General features: G+C 39.0%; 1 protein-coding gene across 2 annotated transcripts in view; it reads right to left on the bottom strand.

Moving 5' to 3' along the window:
- The window catches only part of LRRC49 (leucine rich repeat containing 49), a 125,486-nt gene that overhangs the window by 100,139 nt on the left and 5,416 nt on the right, over positions 1–19,931 (bottom strand). For both annotated transcript variants that reach the window (XM_077828045.1, XM_077828046.1), the window contains exons 4-7: positions 18,050–18,247; positions 15,574–15,676; positions 12,777–12,980; positions 2,279–2,345 (exon numbers count right to left, since the gene is read on the bottom strand). In XM_077828045.1, the coding sequence (XP_077684171.1) occupies positions 2,279–2,345; positions 12,777–12,980; positions 15,574–15,676; positions 18,050–18,247 (572 nt within the window). The remainder of the gene's footprint in view (positions 1–2,278; positions 2,346–12,776; positions 12,981–15,573; positions 15,677–18,049; positions 18,248–19,931) is intronic.

Below are 19,931 nucleotides of genomic sequence, written 5' to 3'. Positions count from 1 at the left end.
ATGAACATTTAAAAGAGTTGTATATTATTTGTTGATTTTTTAAAAAAATATACTTCATTAATAATTTTCCCCAGCCTAATTTCCATTTTTGCTTATTGTAACCTGTGCCTGCACAATTCTTTGTATCAAAGCTTAGGTTACAAATCTAGACCAAAAGTTTCAAGAAAATGTACATGTATTTGCAGCCACAAAAAAGCGCATGCATTTGCATATTTAACTTGCATGTGCATTTACTGCAAGTGTATAACAGTACATACAAGTAATGATATGGATGCATAACTGGTCTGTCATAAATATAAAGGGAAGGGTAAACCCCTTTAAAATCCCTCCTGGCCAGAGGAAAAATCCTCTCACCTGTAAAGGGTTAAGAAGCTAAAGGTAACCTCGCTGGCACCTGACCAAAATGACCAATGAGGAGACAAGATACTTTCAAAAGCTGGGAGGAGGGAGAGAAACAAAGGGTCTGTGTCTGTCGGTACGCTGCTTTTACCAGGGATAGAACAGGAATGGAGTCTTAGAACTTTTAGTAAGTAATCTAGCTAGGTATGCGTTAGATTATGATTTCTTTAAATGGCTGAGAAAAGAACTGTGCTGAATAGAATGACTATTTCTGTCTGTGTGTCTTTTTTGTAACTTAAGGTTTTGCCTAGAGGGATTCTCTATGTTTTGAATCTAATTACCCTGTAAGGTATCTACCATCCTGATTTTACAGGGGTGATTCCTTTACTCCTATTTACTTCTATTTCTATTAAAAGTCTTCTTGTAAGAAAACTGAATGCTTTTTCATTGTTCTCAGATCCAAGGGATTGGGTCTGTGGTCACCTATGCAAATTGGTGTGGATTTTTACCAAACCTTTCCCAGGAAGTGGGGTGCAAGGGTTGGGAGGATTTTGGGGGGAAACACGTGTCCAAACTACGTTTCCCAGTAAACCCAGTTAGAGTTTGGTGGTGGCAGTGGTTATTCCAAGGACAAAGAATAAAATTAATCTGTACCTTGGGGAAGTTTTAACCTAAGCTGGTAAAAGTAAGCTTAGGAGATTTTCATGCAGGTCCCCACATCTGTACCCTAGAGTTCAGAGTGGGGGAGGAACCTTGAGATGGTCGTTCTCAAACACACAATCCCCTAAAAATTTAGGCCCTCTCTAAAAGCAGACACTATGTTTTTATATTGCCCTATCACTATGTATTTGAGCACATACTACTACTCCTAAAAGTTCAATAAAAAAGCTAATCCAAAGAAACAATTATGTTTTCACCTATGTAAATTGTTCATTAAAGCTTTTATGTAGGTATTTCCATTCCCCACTCTCTACAAAGTGCAGCAGTAACACAATAAGGAGCAACATTAGGACAGAGCCTTGTCAGATCAAGAATCCAGAGTATTCATACATCGATTTTACATATTCAGGATCACCACAAATTATTTTAAACAGCTCAGCTACTTAAACATTTTGTATCACACATTTTACATTTGCCAAAAGAATACTGTACCTGACTTACTTATCCTTACACACTTTTCCACTGGATAGATCAGAAAAAGTACTGAGAACCTTACAGTCCCCTTACTCTCTCTCAAACATATCTATTATAATAACACTTTTCACTTTGATAACCTCTTCATCAGAGTAAATAGAAGCAATATACAAAGATGATTACATACCCCTATTTTAGAGGCAGGGAAACTGATGCATTCTTCACTGGTTAAGTGATCTACCCATGTCATATTGGATATTCTTGGCAAACCTAGGACCATATCCTGGATTTCCCAAAGCTCAAGCCACTGCACTAATCACAGACAATACTGCCTCCCTGTATTATTCACTGTCCAGATTTTGAATTATTGTACTTTATGCAATGAGTCATTTGTAGATGCAATATTTCACTGGTTACTGTAACCATTTTAACTCTTCTACCATAAAAATGACTGCATATTATTTTAGCTACATCACAGCTATTTTGCGTTAGATGAGTGTGTTGTAGCTCTAAGTGAACTGATCCTGTTATTTTTAGTTGTATGAATATTTAGTAAGTTAATGGTTTTACTTTTCATAAACTTCTGCAAATATAAGAAATTAGAAACCAAAATCCAAAATAACATCATGCTCCCTTTGATTAATTTATAAATCTCTGTGAACGCACTAATAAAAGCAGTTGTAAAACTATTAACTCCTCCTTCATAAAAGTAATACTACAGGAAACCACACTGGAGATGCAACATGTCTAAATCAGTGTTATTTGCAAATGGTTTAAAATAACAGATGTACTTACTGTACAGTACCTGATTTCCATGAAGATCCAAAACATCAAGATTTTTTAAGTTCTCCAGATTTGAGATTTTCTTTATTCTGAAACATTTAAATGTTGACAAAAGTTGTTTTTCATTTCAGATTAAAGTATTTTGACATTTCTTCTACAAAAACATTTAGCTTATCATCTATTCGTACCAAGTATAAGAAAATAAGAGGGTAACTGTCAACCAACCGAAATGAGTAAACTTCTGTATATAGCCCATACCCATTCAAGACACTTTAGGAACCCAGTGATACAGGTGTTGAGTAAAGGCTAAAGTCATAATACCAGGTGCTACTGCCACTGGGGAAAGAGAAAAACATAGCACCTTTCTCTATAAAATGTAATGTACCAATGTCTGTTGTGATTAATTGAGGAATACTGTTTTAGGACGTTAGAAATGAAACTGCCAAAAGGTCACCACCAGAACCAATTTACTTCATAGGAATTACAAAACGAATTTAACAGTTATTCTGGAAGATACTACTTAATTAGTAAATCAAGATAATTATAACAAAAGAGGGTCACGGAGTGCCACTATTACAGTTTTCTGATATACTTTCTCCCCCAAGTGTGGCCTGTAATGTAATCATGTATTAACCTTTTGGTGTCTGTCAAGCATTCAGTATGGGAATACACATGCAGTACAGGTCTGATTTTCACTCAACAGGATGCTTTCTTGCCAACAAGCTAAAATAATACTGAAAGAACGGATTTTGTTTAACTTAGGACTCTTCAGTAGAGTGTGTGTGTGTGTCTATATTATATAAATACACACACACCCACACACACCCCACCTAAAGTGATAATACAAAGATAGATAAGCTCTACTCACAAAGCAGAATTACATTTTCCCACAAAATTATTTTTTTGTTTTAATTTTAAATAAATGTATCACAATTTATGTCAACTAGAATGAAACTAGTCAATCCTTTAACCAATTTATAATGTTTCTGAGCTCTCAAGAGACCCTTCACTTTAGGTGATACAGAGTGGTGTCCAACTGTCTAAGACTGGAATGAGGAACATCAAGAGGATTTAAAAGCATTTCGGAGTATGGGTTCTTTTTCCCAAACCCTAGATTGCTTTCCCGAAGCCACTGCCTTTTCTTCAATGACTATTTCTCTATTCTAGAAGTACTGTTCTTGGAACAGTATTGCTAGCCTACCTATAAAACCTTAAAGGCCAGTACACCTTTTTACAGTAATTAAAAAAACAATTACATCTGTTGAAATTCTGTGAGATTGTTACATTTACCCTTAATTCCTCAATTCTAAAATAATATCTGAATCTGTTGCATCAAAGAAAGTTTACCCAAATCACTCACTTTGTTGTGAAACAGCCTTTGCACATACATTAAAGGCTCTAGGAAATGGATCTTCCATCATTATAGCAGGTCTGCATTTACCAGTATATCAAAAGAATCCGGTGCACCAAACATTATCATCCAGTTTATTTTACACCACTTTGAAAATGAACAGCTTACATCCATATCCATTTCACTGTGGCTGGTACAAGAACAAAGGTTAACTTGCTGACTTACATACTTTTCCTTTCTCCCCTTGGTTTACCATCTACACATCCTAATTTTTACATCTTCCTTCTACTGTCACACTAGATGTTTTTATTTTAATCCACCCTCCCTTTATTTTCCATTGTCTCTTGTTCTGCAAGATTAAGTGCTTCCTTCTCCTTTGATGTAGCTGCTATCTTACAATCTCCATCCTCATGCTTCAACTCACCCATTACCAATACAGTACTTGATAGAAAATGCTAGTTCCAGCCATCAGATGAACTTTACTCCCGAAGCCAAAACTATTTAAAAAATCTAAACATTAACTGACAGGTATTTTGCCTGCTTTGAGCAAATATATTCTTTCCTTTACCTTTAAAAACATATTCAATTCACCAACCCCCGAACTTGCCACTAAGGAACCTGTTGCTTAGTCTACTCTAGGATGTAATGACATCTGAAGCAACAGTTCAAAATCCTCATCCTAATTCAGTGTTAAAATACTAAATAAGTGCACTAACTACTGTATTACAGAAACAGCCTGAAACTGCAGTTTTAGCAAACAGCACATAACAGAGACAGACTCCTTAATTTTAGAATAACAATTTTAAATATAAGATGCATTTATACCAGTTTTAGTCTATGTTACAGCTCAGGCTAATTAAAAGAAAATATAGACGACATATTATATCTATAGTCTTCAGTATAAAAAATATGAAATATACTATTAAACTGTAAATAGTGCTAGGCTGTTGGTCTAGCTTGAATGCAGCACACTGCCACTCTGGGGGAACGGGATAAAAGTCAGGTACCTATGCTCTTGACTCTCTTTCTGGCTGTCAATAGTAATACAGATCCAGAGTGCTCAGCCTCTGAGGGGGGGACCTGGAAACAAAATACTTTCTCCATAGAAAACCCCACTGGTTGAAGAAGAACACTACTGGCAAAGAGCTGATCCCGTCCCTTCTCACCTAGAAAGGAACCATTAGTGATGAAGGCTTTTGGGAGTTTGTAGGAAGGGAGATTCTAGTGAGAAAATCACTAAGAACATTAAACTGAAGATCACTGGACTTCTTGTAAGTAATACAAGATGTCAAAGGAAAAGTAAAGGGAGATGACAGGTTTCAGAGTAGCAGCCGTGTTAGTCTGTATCTGTAAAAAGAAAAGGAGTACTTGTGGCACCTTAGAGACTAAAAAATTTATTTGAGCATAAGCTTTCTGAGCTACAGCTTACTTCATCGGATGCATACAGTGGAAAATATAGTGGGGAGATTTTTTACACACAGAAAACATGAAACAAGGGGTGTTACCATACAGACTGTAACAAGAGTGATCAGGAAAGGTGAGCTATGACCAGCAGCGGTGGGGAGGGGAACCTTTTGTAGTGATAATCAAGGTGGGCCATTTCCAGCAGTTGACAAGAACAGTAGGAGGGGAAATAAACAAGGGGAAATAGTTTTACTTTGTGTAATGACTCATCCACTCCCAGTCTTTATTCAAGCCTAAGTTAATTGTATCCAGTTTGCAAATTAATTCCAATTCTGCAGTCTCTCGTTGGAGTCTGTTTTTGAAGATTTTCTGTTGAAGAATTGCCACTTTTAGGTCTGTAATCGAGTGACCAAAGAGATTGAAGTGTTCTCCGACTGGTTTTTGAATGTTATAATTCCTGACGTCTGATTTGTGTCCTGACGTCTGATTTACTCTTTTACGTAGAGACTGTTCCGTTTGGCCAATGTACATGGCAGAGGGGCACTGCTGGCACATGATGGCATCTATCACATTGGTAGATGTGCACGTGAATGAGCCTCTGATAGTGTGGGTGATGTGATTAGGCCCTATGATGGTGTCCCCTGAATAGCTATGTGGACACAGTTGGCAACAGGCTTTGTTACAAGGATAGGTTCCTGGATTAGTGGTTTTGTTGTGTGGTTGCTGGCGAGTATTTGCTTCAGGATGGGGGGCAGTCCGTAAGCAAGGACTGGCCTGTCTCCCACGGTCTGTGAGAGCGATGGGTCATCCTTTAGGATAGGTTGTAGATCCTTGATGATGTGTTGGAGAGGTTTTAGTTGGGGGCTGAAGGTGATGGCTAGCGGCGTTCTGTTATTTTCTTTGTTGGGCCTGTCCTGTAGTAGGTGACTTCTGGGTACTCTTCTGGCTCTGTCAATCTGTTTCTTCACTTCAGCAGGTGGGTACTGTAGTTGTAAGAATGCTTGATAGAGATCTTATAGGTGTTTGTCTCTGTCTGAGAGGTTGGAGCAAATGTGGTTGTATCGTAGAGCTTGGCTGTAGACAATGGATCGTGTGGTGTGATCTGGATGAAAGCTGGAGGCATGTAGGTTAAGTATAGCAGTCAGTAGGTTTCCGGTATAGGGTGGTGTTTATGTGACCACCCCTTATTAGCACCGTAGTGTCCAGGAAGTGGATCTCTTGTGTGGACTGGTCCAGGCTGAGGTTGATGGTGGGATGGAAATTGTTGAAATCATGGTGGAATTCCTCAAGGGCTTCTTTTCCATGGGTCCAGATGATGGAGATGTCATCAATGTAGCGCAAGTAGAGTAGGGGCATTAGGAGGCGAGAGCTGAGGAAGCGTTGTTCTAAGTCAGCCATAAAAATGTTGGCATACTGTGGGGCTATGCGGGTACCCATAGCAGTGCCGCTGAATTGAAGGTATACATTGTCCCCAGATGTGAAACAGTTATGGGTGAGGACAAAGTCACAAAGTTCAGCCACCAGGTTTGCCGTGACATTATCGGGGATACTGTTCCTGCTGGCTTGTAGTCCATCTTTGTGTGAAATGTTGGTGTAGAGGGCTTTTATATCCATAGTGGCCAGGATGGTGTTTTTAGGAAGATCACCGATGGATTGTAGTTTCCTCAGGAAGTCAGTGGTGTCTCGAAGATAGCTGGGAGTGCTGGTAGCGTAGGGCCTGAGGAGGGAGTCTACATAGCCAGACAATCCTGCTGTCAGGGTGCCAATGCCTGAGACGATGGGGTGTCCAGGATTTCCAGGTTTATGGATCTTGGGTAGCAGACAGAATACCCCTGGTCAGGGTTCTAGGGGTGTGTCTGTGCAGATTTGTTCTTGTGCTTTTACTGGCAGTTTCTTGAGCAGATGGTGTAGTTTCTTTTGGTAACTCTCAGTGGGATCAGAGAGTAATAGCTTGTAGAAAGTGATGTTGGAGAGCTGCTGAGATTTCTGTGGCTGGCAACATCTCTTCTCAAGCACATTCCACTCCTTACCAAGGCCTAACTCAGAGCCCTGAAGAGTCCTACTATTTTACTGCTTTTTTTTTTTTGTTCTGTTCCATTTGCTGAGATTCCAACCTCAAGTCACCATACATTATTATGTAGACAACAGCATCACCTACTGGCAGACTGTATTAAACATCCCATGTTCTATTCTTCAAGAACCAATTAGAAAAACCAGAACAAGGTAAAAAAAAAAGGGTTCTTTCTAGCCATTTATCAAAATACAACTCTTCAGTGGCTGTTTCCAAACCATAACTTTTATATACAGCATACTATACCAGCACTCTGATGTTATTACTATTTGGAAACTTTGACCTTTCATAGCAGTCTTAAATAATAATTGTTTTATGTAGTACTAGGCAATATGCTTAAAAGTCATAAGTAAAATATTTAATGCTGCAGTGCAAAAAGCTAAGGCCCCCAAATAAATACGAATAATACAATACTTTCTGACAACTTTATAGGATTTTTTTTTTTAACATTAGAAAACACTTCCTTGGTAATCAGGTGGATAAACCACCTAAAATTTGCTTAATGATTTTTCCAATTCAAGCGATAAAGTACAGCCTTTTGCTGGAGATGGTCGATATGAATGACTTGAACAAACACAGAGTCTCATCATACAGCCCTTAGTGACACAACTACGCCTATCGATTAGATAGGAGTACTCATATGAGTAAAGGTTTCAGGATTTGGCCTATATTTTTGTAGTTATGCTATTTGCTAGTTGTATTTCCTACCACCATAGCAGAAACCATGAACCAGTGGGAAAATCCACCATCCAGTCTATGTACTGTCTTCCCATCTAAAGATGAACTACTTGTAGAAAATATTTAAACTGGCTGGAAGGGACCAATTTAACAGCCTACTTTTTGTGCAGAAAGACAGACACCTTCATCCGTAGCAGAGAAATGTGCAAAATATTAAAACTACTTTTAGAGACAATCTTCAATGACAAGATTACATGGGCTCATGTGTATATTAAAAGTAGGAAACTTTTGTGGAAATATTGATAAAAGTTTCATGTAAAAAAGTTCAGCAGGAAAAGATGATTGTAAGAATTGGAGCATGTATATCTTATGTAACGTCTTCAACATTTACTACTCCAAGATGGTGAATTGATATGCAGTTAAAAAAAGAGGAAAGTTTGATGACTGGAGATAGATGGTTTGAGATTAGAAGTGGCTAAGTTTACTTGGGACTACCACCTTGTTGCAGTGAAGTTTGAGGCACACGTTAGCCGTTCTGTAGATTAGCTTCTGGCAATAAACTAGAGAAAAACTTTCTTCCAGCCTATACACTGAGTGAAAAATTAATACTGACCTGTTTAAAGAATTCAGGCTCAGAAACAAAAGGTCCAAATGAGACCTTTTTTCTGGAAGAGTGGAAGGGAAGGACTGAAAAAGTGTAGTGTGCTTGCTGGTAACAAATCTATTATGACAACATCACATACTGTTTTTGGCACGACGCTGGTTTTGGCAAGATCAGCTTTAACTCTTTAAAATAAAAAACCTAACAAAATTAAGACTAAACTATTCCTACAAAAGCTAAATACAAAGGAAAACATTGAACACTACTAAAGCAAATGCAAAGTGGTTCAGAACACCAACAGCTGGAAAAAATGGAACAGAACTTGATGGAGCAATGTGCACCCAATGGGTATTTAGAAAGGAAATGGCCAATGCTCAGAGCATGTTAGAGCCTAAACTGGCTTTTTGCAAGTTCCTTTTCAACATCTGTTAAGAGTGGACATCTGGAGAAGACAGCAAGAATGGAAAGTTCATTATACAAAAATAGAATAGGTTTGGTTTTACAGAACCTTTTTCAGTTATATCTTTTGCAAAAAGAAATGAATATCAGGATGGTTCAGCTATGATCCAGTTTTAGCTGAGGAAGGATACAGAAACATAGTTCAGGTTTTGGCCCATTTTAACATTAAAAGAAAAGAATAAATAGAGCAGTCTTTAATAAACATTGGTATAAATGTGGGAAAAGTGGAACACTTATGTATTTAGTGGGACTGTTATGGTTTCCTCAAGCTTTCCGATTAGAAGTATCCTCTCATTTAAGAAAAAAATTACAAAGGTTGAGTTTTCCTGGGACCCTGCAGTTGAGAAAACTCTAGTGAGAAAATATATTTCAGCAAAGGAAAGGCAACCTCTCCCCTTGGCATGACAGACTTATTTTGGGAAAAAAACAAAATGCTCTCAACCTCATTTTGGGTGACTGAAGCGTGGGATATAATTATTATGGAAAGATTAACTGATATTACATGCAATTAATACATGATTATTAAAGAGATGGGTCCCATTCTTGAATTAATGTGAACAAATGGAGGACTCACTCTCTAAGACTAAATCTTTGGACTTTTTTTAAAAAAACAACTATTATTCTTAATAAAAATGGCAAAAATCTTATTATTTTTAGCCAATACACAAGCCTTACTATGTTTCTCCAAAATACATAAAAGTTAATCTGTAGACAGCTTGCCCAATTTTTGGTTATTTAAAAACATTTGGGACAGGGTTCTAATTTTTGTTTCGGTTAAGTTTTAGTTTTGTATTGTGTGTCCCTGGATGTCAATAAAATTTTCTTGTTGTTGTTTTAATGTAATATTCTTAGAAAAGCACTGTACATTGGACAGATTGTTTCATCACATTTGACATCCTGATTGTGTGTATTATTACCACTGTTGCAAAGTTAAAGAAGTTTTTGAGAAAAAATATAAAACATGATGCCTAAACATGATAGGCCAGATTTATTGTTTACAGCCTAGCTCCATCATCATTGCTGAGTATATCAAAAATGAGTTTACCCTAGTGAGATTTAATAATCTCACAAATAAAACATAAAATAGCTCAACCAAGTATCAACAAGTAAAAAACCTCCTTTAAACTGGTGTACTCGTGAATGAAGGCCTTCTGTTTGTAGAAACAACCACTCCAGTTCCAGAAAGAAAAAGGTTAAATTTGTTGCTCCTATGTGTCTTTCTGAATTTTTTTAAACCACTAAGGGAAGATGAGGGTAAGACAGATAAAACACCTGTTTTAATGAGTGTTTCCATGGAAACTTCCTGGAATGGTGCCTGGTGGCTTATAACCCAAGGCCCTTCTCTATTTTCATTCCATTCAAACTCAGCTGATTTATGTTTATGTAGATTCCACCCTCATCAGTACAGTGAAAAAGTATCCATGTCATAGGAGAAACTGAGATTTGGTTTGAGCTGAGGGGACAAAGGGGAGAGAGAACTTTAAGATTCAGAGAGGAGATGAAAAAAACAATCAGAACCAGGCATTCCCGCAACATAGTACCATCTAATAAAGAGACAAACAGAAACAGCAGACTGGCAAACCTGGGCAGTTAGCGAAAGTGAACAACTACTGGGAAAGACTGGTAACTCTCACCTTATCTCATTGAAAGGTAGTTCAGTGTCCAAGGCACCAGAGAGGAAACTCCTTAATAAATCTTCTTTGGCGCAGAAGTCCTTAAGTGATTAATTTCTTTAAAACTAACACCCAGTATTCCCTGAACAAGTTTGACCAAAATCAAAAAAAGACCTGACCTGAACGCCAGATCTGAGACAAAACTTGATCTGAAGTAGATGACTTCTAGCATCTCCCACAGAGAAAAGCCATTAACATTGAGAACCTAATAGCATACAGAAATTGATACCTAGGAGAATTCAAAGTTAATCCAGTTAATCCAGAGAATTCCTACTAAATATCATGCCTCATCTAAGCAAAGTAAAGTGTTAAGATTGCAAACTTATATCTTTTCTTGAAACCTGATATCCAGCCATGTGTACAGTGTTTAAGAGTGAAAGAAATTTAACTTCACAATCCTAAAACCGTGGAGGCATTTACTCCACTGAAAACTTCATATTTGTATATTTGCATACTTTAAATTAACTGACATTCTAGGTTTAGTTTTGAAACAGATTCATTCCTATGCTGATGGGCCAGAATCTGTTATCAATTACATTGATGTAAACCAATTCAATTTACAGTAGAACCTCAGAGTTACGAACACCAGAGTTACAAACGGACCAGTCAACCACACACCCCCTTTGGAACAATCAGGCATCTGCAGAGTTGTATAGGGGTGTATCAAAGATGCCAAGCCCTATTGTGTTAGTTAATTTCTTCAGGTTTAAGATGCACTTTTCAGCAGGGCTGTACTGGAGCAATGTATGCCTTAGGTACAACAGAGACCCCACAATAGTTCTGTCCCCAGGCTCCCGCTCCCATGCTATGGCCACCACTTCCTCTTGGAATGGTTGTGGCAGAAAGGAGGGTAGCAGCTTAAGACTCCCATTTTCCCCCCACCTCAGGCTCCCCCTCACCTCAGAACAGTGGGTCCTGAAGTTAACACCCTACTGAGATACAGTTCACCTCTCTCAAAGCTTTTGTTTCAGGCTGACTGCAAAATCAACTAGCTGTCACTGCACAAGTTATATTTGGGTCACATTTTCAAGTTTTTCTTTACAACCATGAGTGCCAGAAAACAGAGGGCTAGAAAATTATTTTTACATTTAAATGAAAGCCGAGATTCTGATGTAACCACATAACTTCGGGAGCTGTGAACTTAAACCAGCCTTTGTTCTCAGAATCATGCAGATAAACTAGTTTACTTTTAAAAAAATAACCATTTTACTGAAAGTGAGGACGTCAATAGAAATTGCTAAAAATTCTTGCATAGTAATCTGAATTTGTGCACTCCTTGCAATATCCATTGTCCTGTATTACAATATAAATTGTTAATATTTCAACTTTTAACTTATTTGTTACACTGTCAACAGAACTGTATAATTAGAAGCACTATCAGACTCAAGATCCCAAGATCCCATATTATTTAGATCTACTTACTAGTCTGCTCCTCCATATTTAAATGTGGTGTAGCCACTCCATTGTACCAGAAAGCTAAATTCAAGTCCCCAGACACAGTGGCACAATGGGACCCAATTTCACATCAGCAAACCCTAAATTTCACTGAAACATTTATTCTACCATCATGAAATACCTTGCATTCGCATCCTCCCTTACTCATACAAAACCATGCACATCTCAGTTAAAAATACTTATTCATTTACCACTTGTCATTATTATTTTGACAATTTTTTAAAACTATAGAGCATAGAGCCCGAGCCGTTTAGCTCCCTTCCTGTAGCCTCCACCCTCCTTCCTCCAATATATGACAGGAAAAGGGGAGACTGTAGGCAACTTCTGAAGCTCCTTTCCACTACTCCCTAGGACTTCATTACTGTGCTATTCTCCACTTGGCTTACAAACTTCTCACTCCCTCCACTCTCTAGCTGCAAGCTGAACTCCAGCGCTTGGTTCTCCAACCCCCTGATACCTGGATACATCAAACAGTGCAGGGATTATGCACTGTAATTCAATTAACGCCCTCTTGTGGGGAAAACTAGAGAGCAAGAGTCACCAGCAGGCAGTTCCTGGCAACATAGGGATATAAAAGTTGTTCAACATCTGGCTGCAGACAAAATGGCAAATTCCATAGCAAAAATGCTGAGTTTTGTGGCATTTTGGAAAAATGAAAAATCCCAGCACCATGCTCCACATTGGTCCTAACAGAGATGAATGAAACAGTTTGCAGCTCTCATAACTAATCTGACAATCGGGAACTTTAAACAGAACAGATATGATGCAGGCTACAGGTGTTACACCATAAATAAAATATACAGATCTATTCAAAAGAACTTTTGTTACCTGTTCTTCCCCAACAGGAGGACACGTAGAGACCACAGAGTTGAAAGCCCACTTATTTCCTCTATCTGATTATCATATAAATCTAAGAAAACAAGATGCTGCAGATTAGAGATATTCTGGATCCGAGTTATAAAGTTATGCTGGAAGTTCAACAGGCGAAGATGTTCTTCCCCATCGATAACTGGACAAACTGTCAGTTTTTGCCTGAAAAAGAAAGATAAGTAATAATTTTGTAATCCATTATTAGAAAATTAAAAAACGTAAAGTAGGTCATAAAACAAACTCTCCCTAGTAGGAATTAAATATATTTGTAAAAATATTGTGCAAATGTGAATTATACCAAAGAATCCTGAAGAGATCATGACAATTTTCAATATTCCATTTTTGTTTTGTATTTAGTGTTCTTTTAATAATCTGAACTACTCTGATAATAAAACACATAGAATAAAGTCATTTCATTGCACTATATTGTTAAACTTCATTTATTTTAAGAACTGTTAGAACTACGTGATGTTAACTAAACTCAATATATAAATTTTGCACCAAATTGTATTAATAAATATGGCCAGAGGCTTCAAAATGTTTCCTAAAGCCTTTCTTTTAATCATCATTTATTTACTTGTTACTCAGCAGTGTTGCTACAGAGTCATCATCTCAGTATCAGCCCCTCTGTGTCAACATTTTAATCTTCCAACAGCCAGTGGCAGCCTGGATACCATATCAGCAGTCCATATTTATACTAATGCCAATCAAAAACTATCCTTTTAATATTTGGGGGGTATTCATTGGTTTATTGAACTTTTACTTTATAAAACTAATAAATGCAACAATACACGTTAAATATGACAAGTAAAAACAAAACCAATCTAGGCTATACACAAAAGTAAAACAAGTTGTGGGTGTGGTGCTGCAAAGGGTTACAGCCCCTCTGACAGTGGCTTCTAGGAGGAATCCCACTGAACTCATGGGACTCCTTGTGGGAGTAGCTACATGCTGGGATATAAACTTTTGCAGGCTAGGGATTTATCCTGTTTTACTATTTCATTTTTAAGACCTTTGCTTTTTTATTATTATTCTAAAAGTTATGCCACTATAGTTATGTAGCCAGAAATGACCTCATAGCCACAATGTGTTATCCCAGAAATTCATAAAACCCGACAGACAAGTTAACAAGTGAGGGTGAAATCCTGGCCCTGCTAACCATAACAAAACTCCCATTGACCTCAATGGGGCCAGAGTTTTACCCTGAATGTGTAGATAATTTTTCTAATCTTACCATTAGTTAGGAACTTGACTCGTAAAAGAATTATGCATCATTAATGCAGGACTTTATCACCATTTACATGAAAAGGAGCAAAATATAGTATTTTTACAATTTTCAGATGGGATGCCCATTTATAAGGCATCTATTAGGGATGGAAGAATCAAAACAAATTTGCACTAGAGAAGAGAAAAATTCTCCTTTAAACTAATTTATATAAAATTAAGATTTTGCAAAAGTCACAAATTCTGCTGTGACTTGTCACCATTTTTTCCAGACTGTTGGACAAAAGATAGTTACAGGACACTCCACTAGCTTTTAGCAATGGCTTCAATTTCTACCTAGGGTATTGACACCAGCTGGGGAGTGCCAGTGCATATTTTGACATGTTCACTCACGCTGTGACATGCTTTCTCTCCAGTGTTTCAGTATCTTCCACAGCACCTGCCCTCCATGTTTCAGCACAGTATTTTTCTTGTAAAACCATAAGCAATGCATGAACCAGCTTTCTTTGTGCAGCTTCTTAAGTGTTTTACTAAATATTTCTCTGTACACTGGTGCCCAAGCTAGGGTGTTCCTGCTAGGGTGTTCTGTCCTCACCACACGTCTCTCTGGCATTCAGACCCCTTGGTGCATCAGTGCCTGCTCCTTGTTACTGATGCCAGAAAACAGCAGAATCATTTTTAGTGTTAATGTAAGCCAGAACATTTCTGATGTGTCACCACCAAATTTGGGAGAAGGGGGAAAGGGAACATCTTGGAAGGAAGGAAGGCTGTTCAGCTTCTCCAAAGCAGATTATTATGACAGAATGAGGTCCAGGATGCATGATCACGTTCCTTTCATTGCCTGACTCCGAGTTAATCATGATCTTTATGCATACTTTTTCTTTTGGGACATCTCTTGAGCATCTTAACAAGAGGGAATAATTATCTATATGGAAGAATGTTATGATCAATGCATTGGACTACGACTCAGGAAATTAGGGTTTATTTTTTGGCTTTGCTACAGAATTCCTATGTGACCAGCTGTAACTCATTTAACCTCTCAGTGCCTCGGTTCCTCATCTTTAAAACGGTGATAACCATACTTCTCTACCTCAGAGGAGTGTTGTGAGAACAAATTTTTAGTAGTACTCAGCCACCACAGCAATGGAGGCCAACATGGACCATGTCTTCATATCTCTGTACCATCTAACAAAATGGGGGCCAAATTTTAATTGGGGCCTCTGGGCATTAGTTGAATAATACTAATTAATAATAATAGAGACCGTCTTTAGTTTAAAGATTCTGGCATGTCAGAATTCAAATTATAGACCAAACTACAAGGAGTTAAAATGCAAAAGTTTGCCCATTCAAATATAACAAAAAAGATATCTGTCAACCCTAAAAAAAAGTTAGCTCTCAAACTGAGACCAGGCACGAATGGAATATTTGTCAAATTTATGACAAATTACATTGAAGTTTTAAGTGCAGTGCACATTTTTCTCATCTACACAACATACCATTCTCAAATATATCTTATTGGAACATTCCTCACCTTTCAAGGGTCAGCCTATCAGAATTCAGTATTTTTTCATCAGCAGCACGATGCAGAATGGGAAATGGTGTGATTGATGAACTGCTCCCAAAATTTATGTTATCTATTAGAAAATCGTACAAAAAATAACTTGACTTAGAAATTTTAAAAGTTGCTTCACTAATTCTGCAGAATAAAGGTAGAATATTCCTATGTGCCAAAAATTAAAAGATATGCATTGTTCACATGTATGTTAGGACTCCATCATAGTACTTAATTGACTCTACCCAGTGTTTATATTAGAATGATTATTTACCCATGTTTTCTCTTGTGCTATTTATAAGTTACTACAACCATACTATACATATGCTTTTAGAAACGTAACTATTCATTTGGTTGATTTTACACAGCTTGATACCAACTTATTGTTTATAGTATATTGTAAATTTGGAACCTGCTTGAAGTTACCTTTATTTGTATTAGAATGCTCCAGAATCATTCAGACATCGGGTTACAGGTTGCATACAGGTTGAACTCTGAGGAAGACATCTTCCAAATGAAACAGAGGTGAACTAGAAGAATTTTATTTTACTTCACCCCAATTCTAAGCCTATAACTGGCTATGCCTGAAGTTAGGCATATTTTTAAAGGGGGAAATATGTCCATGTGGGTGTGGATGATGATATTTTAATTTTAAAAATACAATAAAATGAAGCAGCCTCACATTATAAGGTCCAGTCAAGTAAGTGCTGAATGGAATTATTCACACGGTCAGGAGTTCACAGCACCTTATGGGAATGGGCCCTATGTCTCCCTATGTTATAGTGAAAGAAAGGAAGGGCTATTTTGATGACATAATTTAATTGGCTACTCTGGAGTCTATACTGTACTTAATAGTTAAATAATTGGCGGGGAGGAGAAGGGGCTTAAAATTCATTAAAACACATACAAAACCAAAGCAGCCTGCAAACCTCTGACTTATTTGGAGAACTATTCACCAAAAAACTATTCTTCTGAAATAGCTCACTGTGCCCATACTCCCCCCCCCCATAAGAATGGGGGCTCAAGTCCTATAGCTGATTGCACGAATTCCTCCTTCCCTTATAATTAAAATAATTTTAAATTGGGGTTAGGGTGAGGAAGAAAGTTTGAAAGAAGCAACAAAGAATAGTTTCTTTGACACATCAAAAAGTTCATTCCTTTTTGTTTTAAACCTAAAGTCAGACTAGACCAGAGGTGGGCAAACTACGGCCCATGGGACCCTCCAGCCCAGCTCCTGGCCCAGGAGGCTAGCCCCCCGCCCCCCGCGCAGCCTCAGCTCACTGCGCTGCTGGCGCGATGCTCTGGGCGGGCGGGGGGGGGGCCTGCGAGCTCCTGGGGCAGTGCAGCTGCAGAGCCCCAGCCTGACCCAGTGCTCTGTGCTGTGCGGCAGCATGGCTGTAGCACCGCCAGCGCTCCAGGCAGCGAGGTAAGGGGACAGAGAGGGTTGGATGGATGGCAGGAGAGTTCGAGGGGGTGGTCGGGGCTGGGGGTGTGGATAGGGGTCGAGGCGGTCAGAGGGCAGGAAACAGGGGGTTGAATGGGGGCAGGGGTCCCGGGAGGGCAGTCAGAAGGAGAGGAAGGGTTGGATGGGGTGGTGGGGGGCTTTCGGGGCGGGGGCCATCAGGGGACGGGGGTGGTGGATGGGGCAGAAGTCCCGAGGGGGCTGTTAGGGGGGCGAGAAGCAGGGTTGGTCAGATAGGGGTCGGGGGCCAGGCCACGCCTGGCTGTTTGGGGAGGCACAGCCTCCCCTAACCGGCCCACCATACAATTTTGGAAACCTGATGTGGCCCACAGGCCAAAAAGTTTGCCTGCCCCTGGACCAGACATACTGATGAATACTGTGATTAGGTAGGATTCTTGTTTAAAAACATAACACTTCCGGCACTTTCCCCTAATTTTCATGTTAAATTCCTGGAGCAACCCAAACTTCGTTTTTATTTTTTTGTGGGGAGCAGAGAGGGAGAGTAAGATAATTCCTCCCCCCCCACACACAAAAAAAAGCAATAATGACATGGGGGGGATATAATGAATAGATAGGACCAAAGAGAAAATTAAATAAGTTTAATTTAATTGTTTGGACCAATACATGCAAGATCAAAGACTTGAAAAACAATCTGAAACGTAACAGGAAGCCTGCGTGGAGTATGGTATAATATTGGACAATGGCTCATACAGACAATACAAAACTTAGGGAAGAAGAAGAAGAAGACATCTATATTTAAGAAAAGAGGTCCTTTTAATGTAAAACTATAACTAACAATTTATTGATAAGGCTCATTCTGATACTCATAATACAAAAACATAAAGGATTAGCAGCCAGTGCTTTCTGATTAGCCACACATCCTGGCAACTGGAGAGGCATAAGGAGTTGTAACCTATAACTTTTCCATAAGACACATAATTAGAAAGAAAAAAATTGGACTACTTATCAACACAGACTAGTCTCCATAGTTACCTGAAATATTTGGACCAGCGCTATGACAGCCCTGTCGGGTTCTGGATTTTGTAGGAGTATGAATAGAAGAATCTCCAAATGCTGATAGACAGCCTGCACCTTGTTTCAATTCCAGACCAGAAAGTTCTGCCAAATTGGCTGCTACTGGGACATACACTTGCTTATTACGCACCAAAGGGGTCAATAATCTTCCATCTCCTGGAGGAAAAAATATAAATTACCACAAACCTGCAGTTCATTGCACAATAAAATAAACCACAGGAGCTGAATTTCCGAAGAGCCAGGGGTGTTCGACCCCGGCTCTCACCCAGGCCCCATCCCTACTCCATTCTTCTCCTAAGGCCCACCCCTTCCCATCCCTGCTCCACCCCCTCTCTTAAGCGTGCCACGTCCTCGCTGCTCCCCCCACCCTCCCAGCCTTCTGCACTTCGAAACAGCTGTTCACAGCAGGTGGGAGGCGCTGATCCATTGGACCCGCCGGCGCACAGGGGGGTGGGAGATGATAGGGGCTCCTCAGCACCCACCTTTTTTCCATGTGGGTGCTCCAGCGCCAATGAAATAAACTACACAAGCTATCTAGAAATCAGTCGTTTATTTGTCTACAAAATCATTATGTTAAAGAGTATTTTGTTTATTTGTATTCTTTAAAAAGAACTGGACATGCTGTGACAGAATACACCCCTGTATTCATACCCTACACACTATTGTAATAACCTTTGTACAAGTATGCCCTGTAAGGTATCATCTGAAAACTGATAAAATGTGTGTGGCAACATTATATGTGAAGTTATAAGATTTCCCTGTATGATGTTATTAACATATGTTCCAAACCCCCGACTCCTGCCAAAACAGAAGTTGGCAAACAGGTCTGTCCTAAACAAAGGAATGTGTTTACTGCTTAAATGCAAATTAAACAGAGCACAGAGTCATCAAGCATGAAGGGAAATAAAAAAAGGTCAAACAGGTGAAAAAACCCAGAAGGGAACATCCTTCCACACAGATTCTTTGACTCCTAGTGCTCAGCTGGAAATGTTTCTCAAGAGAGGGACTGAAACTAGAAAAAGGAGGGACAAACATCCCAAGGCTACCCTTTCTCTTTCTCTCTCCCTGCCTATCGCATTCACTGAACTTGAAGCAGCAAAGGAAACATCTGTTAGATTCTGGGGGAGGGGTCCTGACCTATAGGGCTTGGTCAGTCAGACTGCTGAAAGCATGTCCTGAGAAACTCTGCTTGAATCTGATATAGTTTGTTAAGTTAGGTATTAGTAAACATTATTTTTCTTGTAACCATTTCTGACTTTTGTAACTTATTACTTGTACTCACTTAAAATCTCTCTCTTTGTAGTTAATAAACTTTTTTTATTGTTTTGTCTAATCCAATGTGTTTAAATTGAAGTTTCTGGGTAACTCCATTGTGGGTGACAAGTTGTGTGCATATCTCTTAAAGGAATAATGGACTTAATATAACTGGTACTGTCCAAGAGAGGGCTAGGCAGTACAGGACATACATTTCTGAGGGGAAATCTAAGACTGGGGATGTATTGGGGTCATCCTGCAATAAAACCAAGGCTAGTGAGAGCTAGAGTGTAACCCAAGTGTGTCTGGCAGGCTGCAGCCATAAACAGAAACTTATGCTGGAAGGCTGTTTGTGAGCAGCCCAGGTGAGAGCAACTTCAGCAAGGCATTGTAAGGCACCCAAAGTTGCAGGGCAGGGGTGACACAGTTGCTCATTAGTCTGGATTGTACCATGGTATGTCACACATACATAAAAAACCGATTGGTGTTTGGAGACTTCCATATCACTGTAATCAAACCAATCTTATGTTCACTCCAATCACAATTCCTGTAGGATGCAGGCAGCAGCAACATGGCAAAAAACATG

This window comes from Eretmochelys imbricata, chromosome 10 (assembly GCF_965152235.1).
Source record: "Eretmochelys imbricata isolate rEreImb1 chromosome 10, rEreImb1.hap1, whole genome shotgun sequence".
NCBI lineage: Eukaryota > Metazoa > Chordata > Testudines > Cheloniidae > Eretmochelys > Eretmochelys imbricata.
This window is presented reverse-complemented; position numbering and strand designations above follow the sequence as displayed.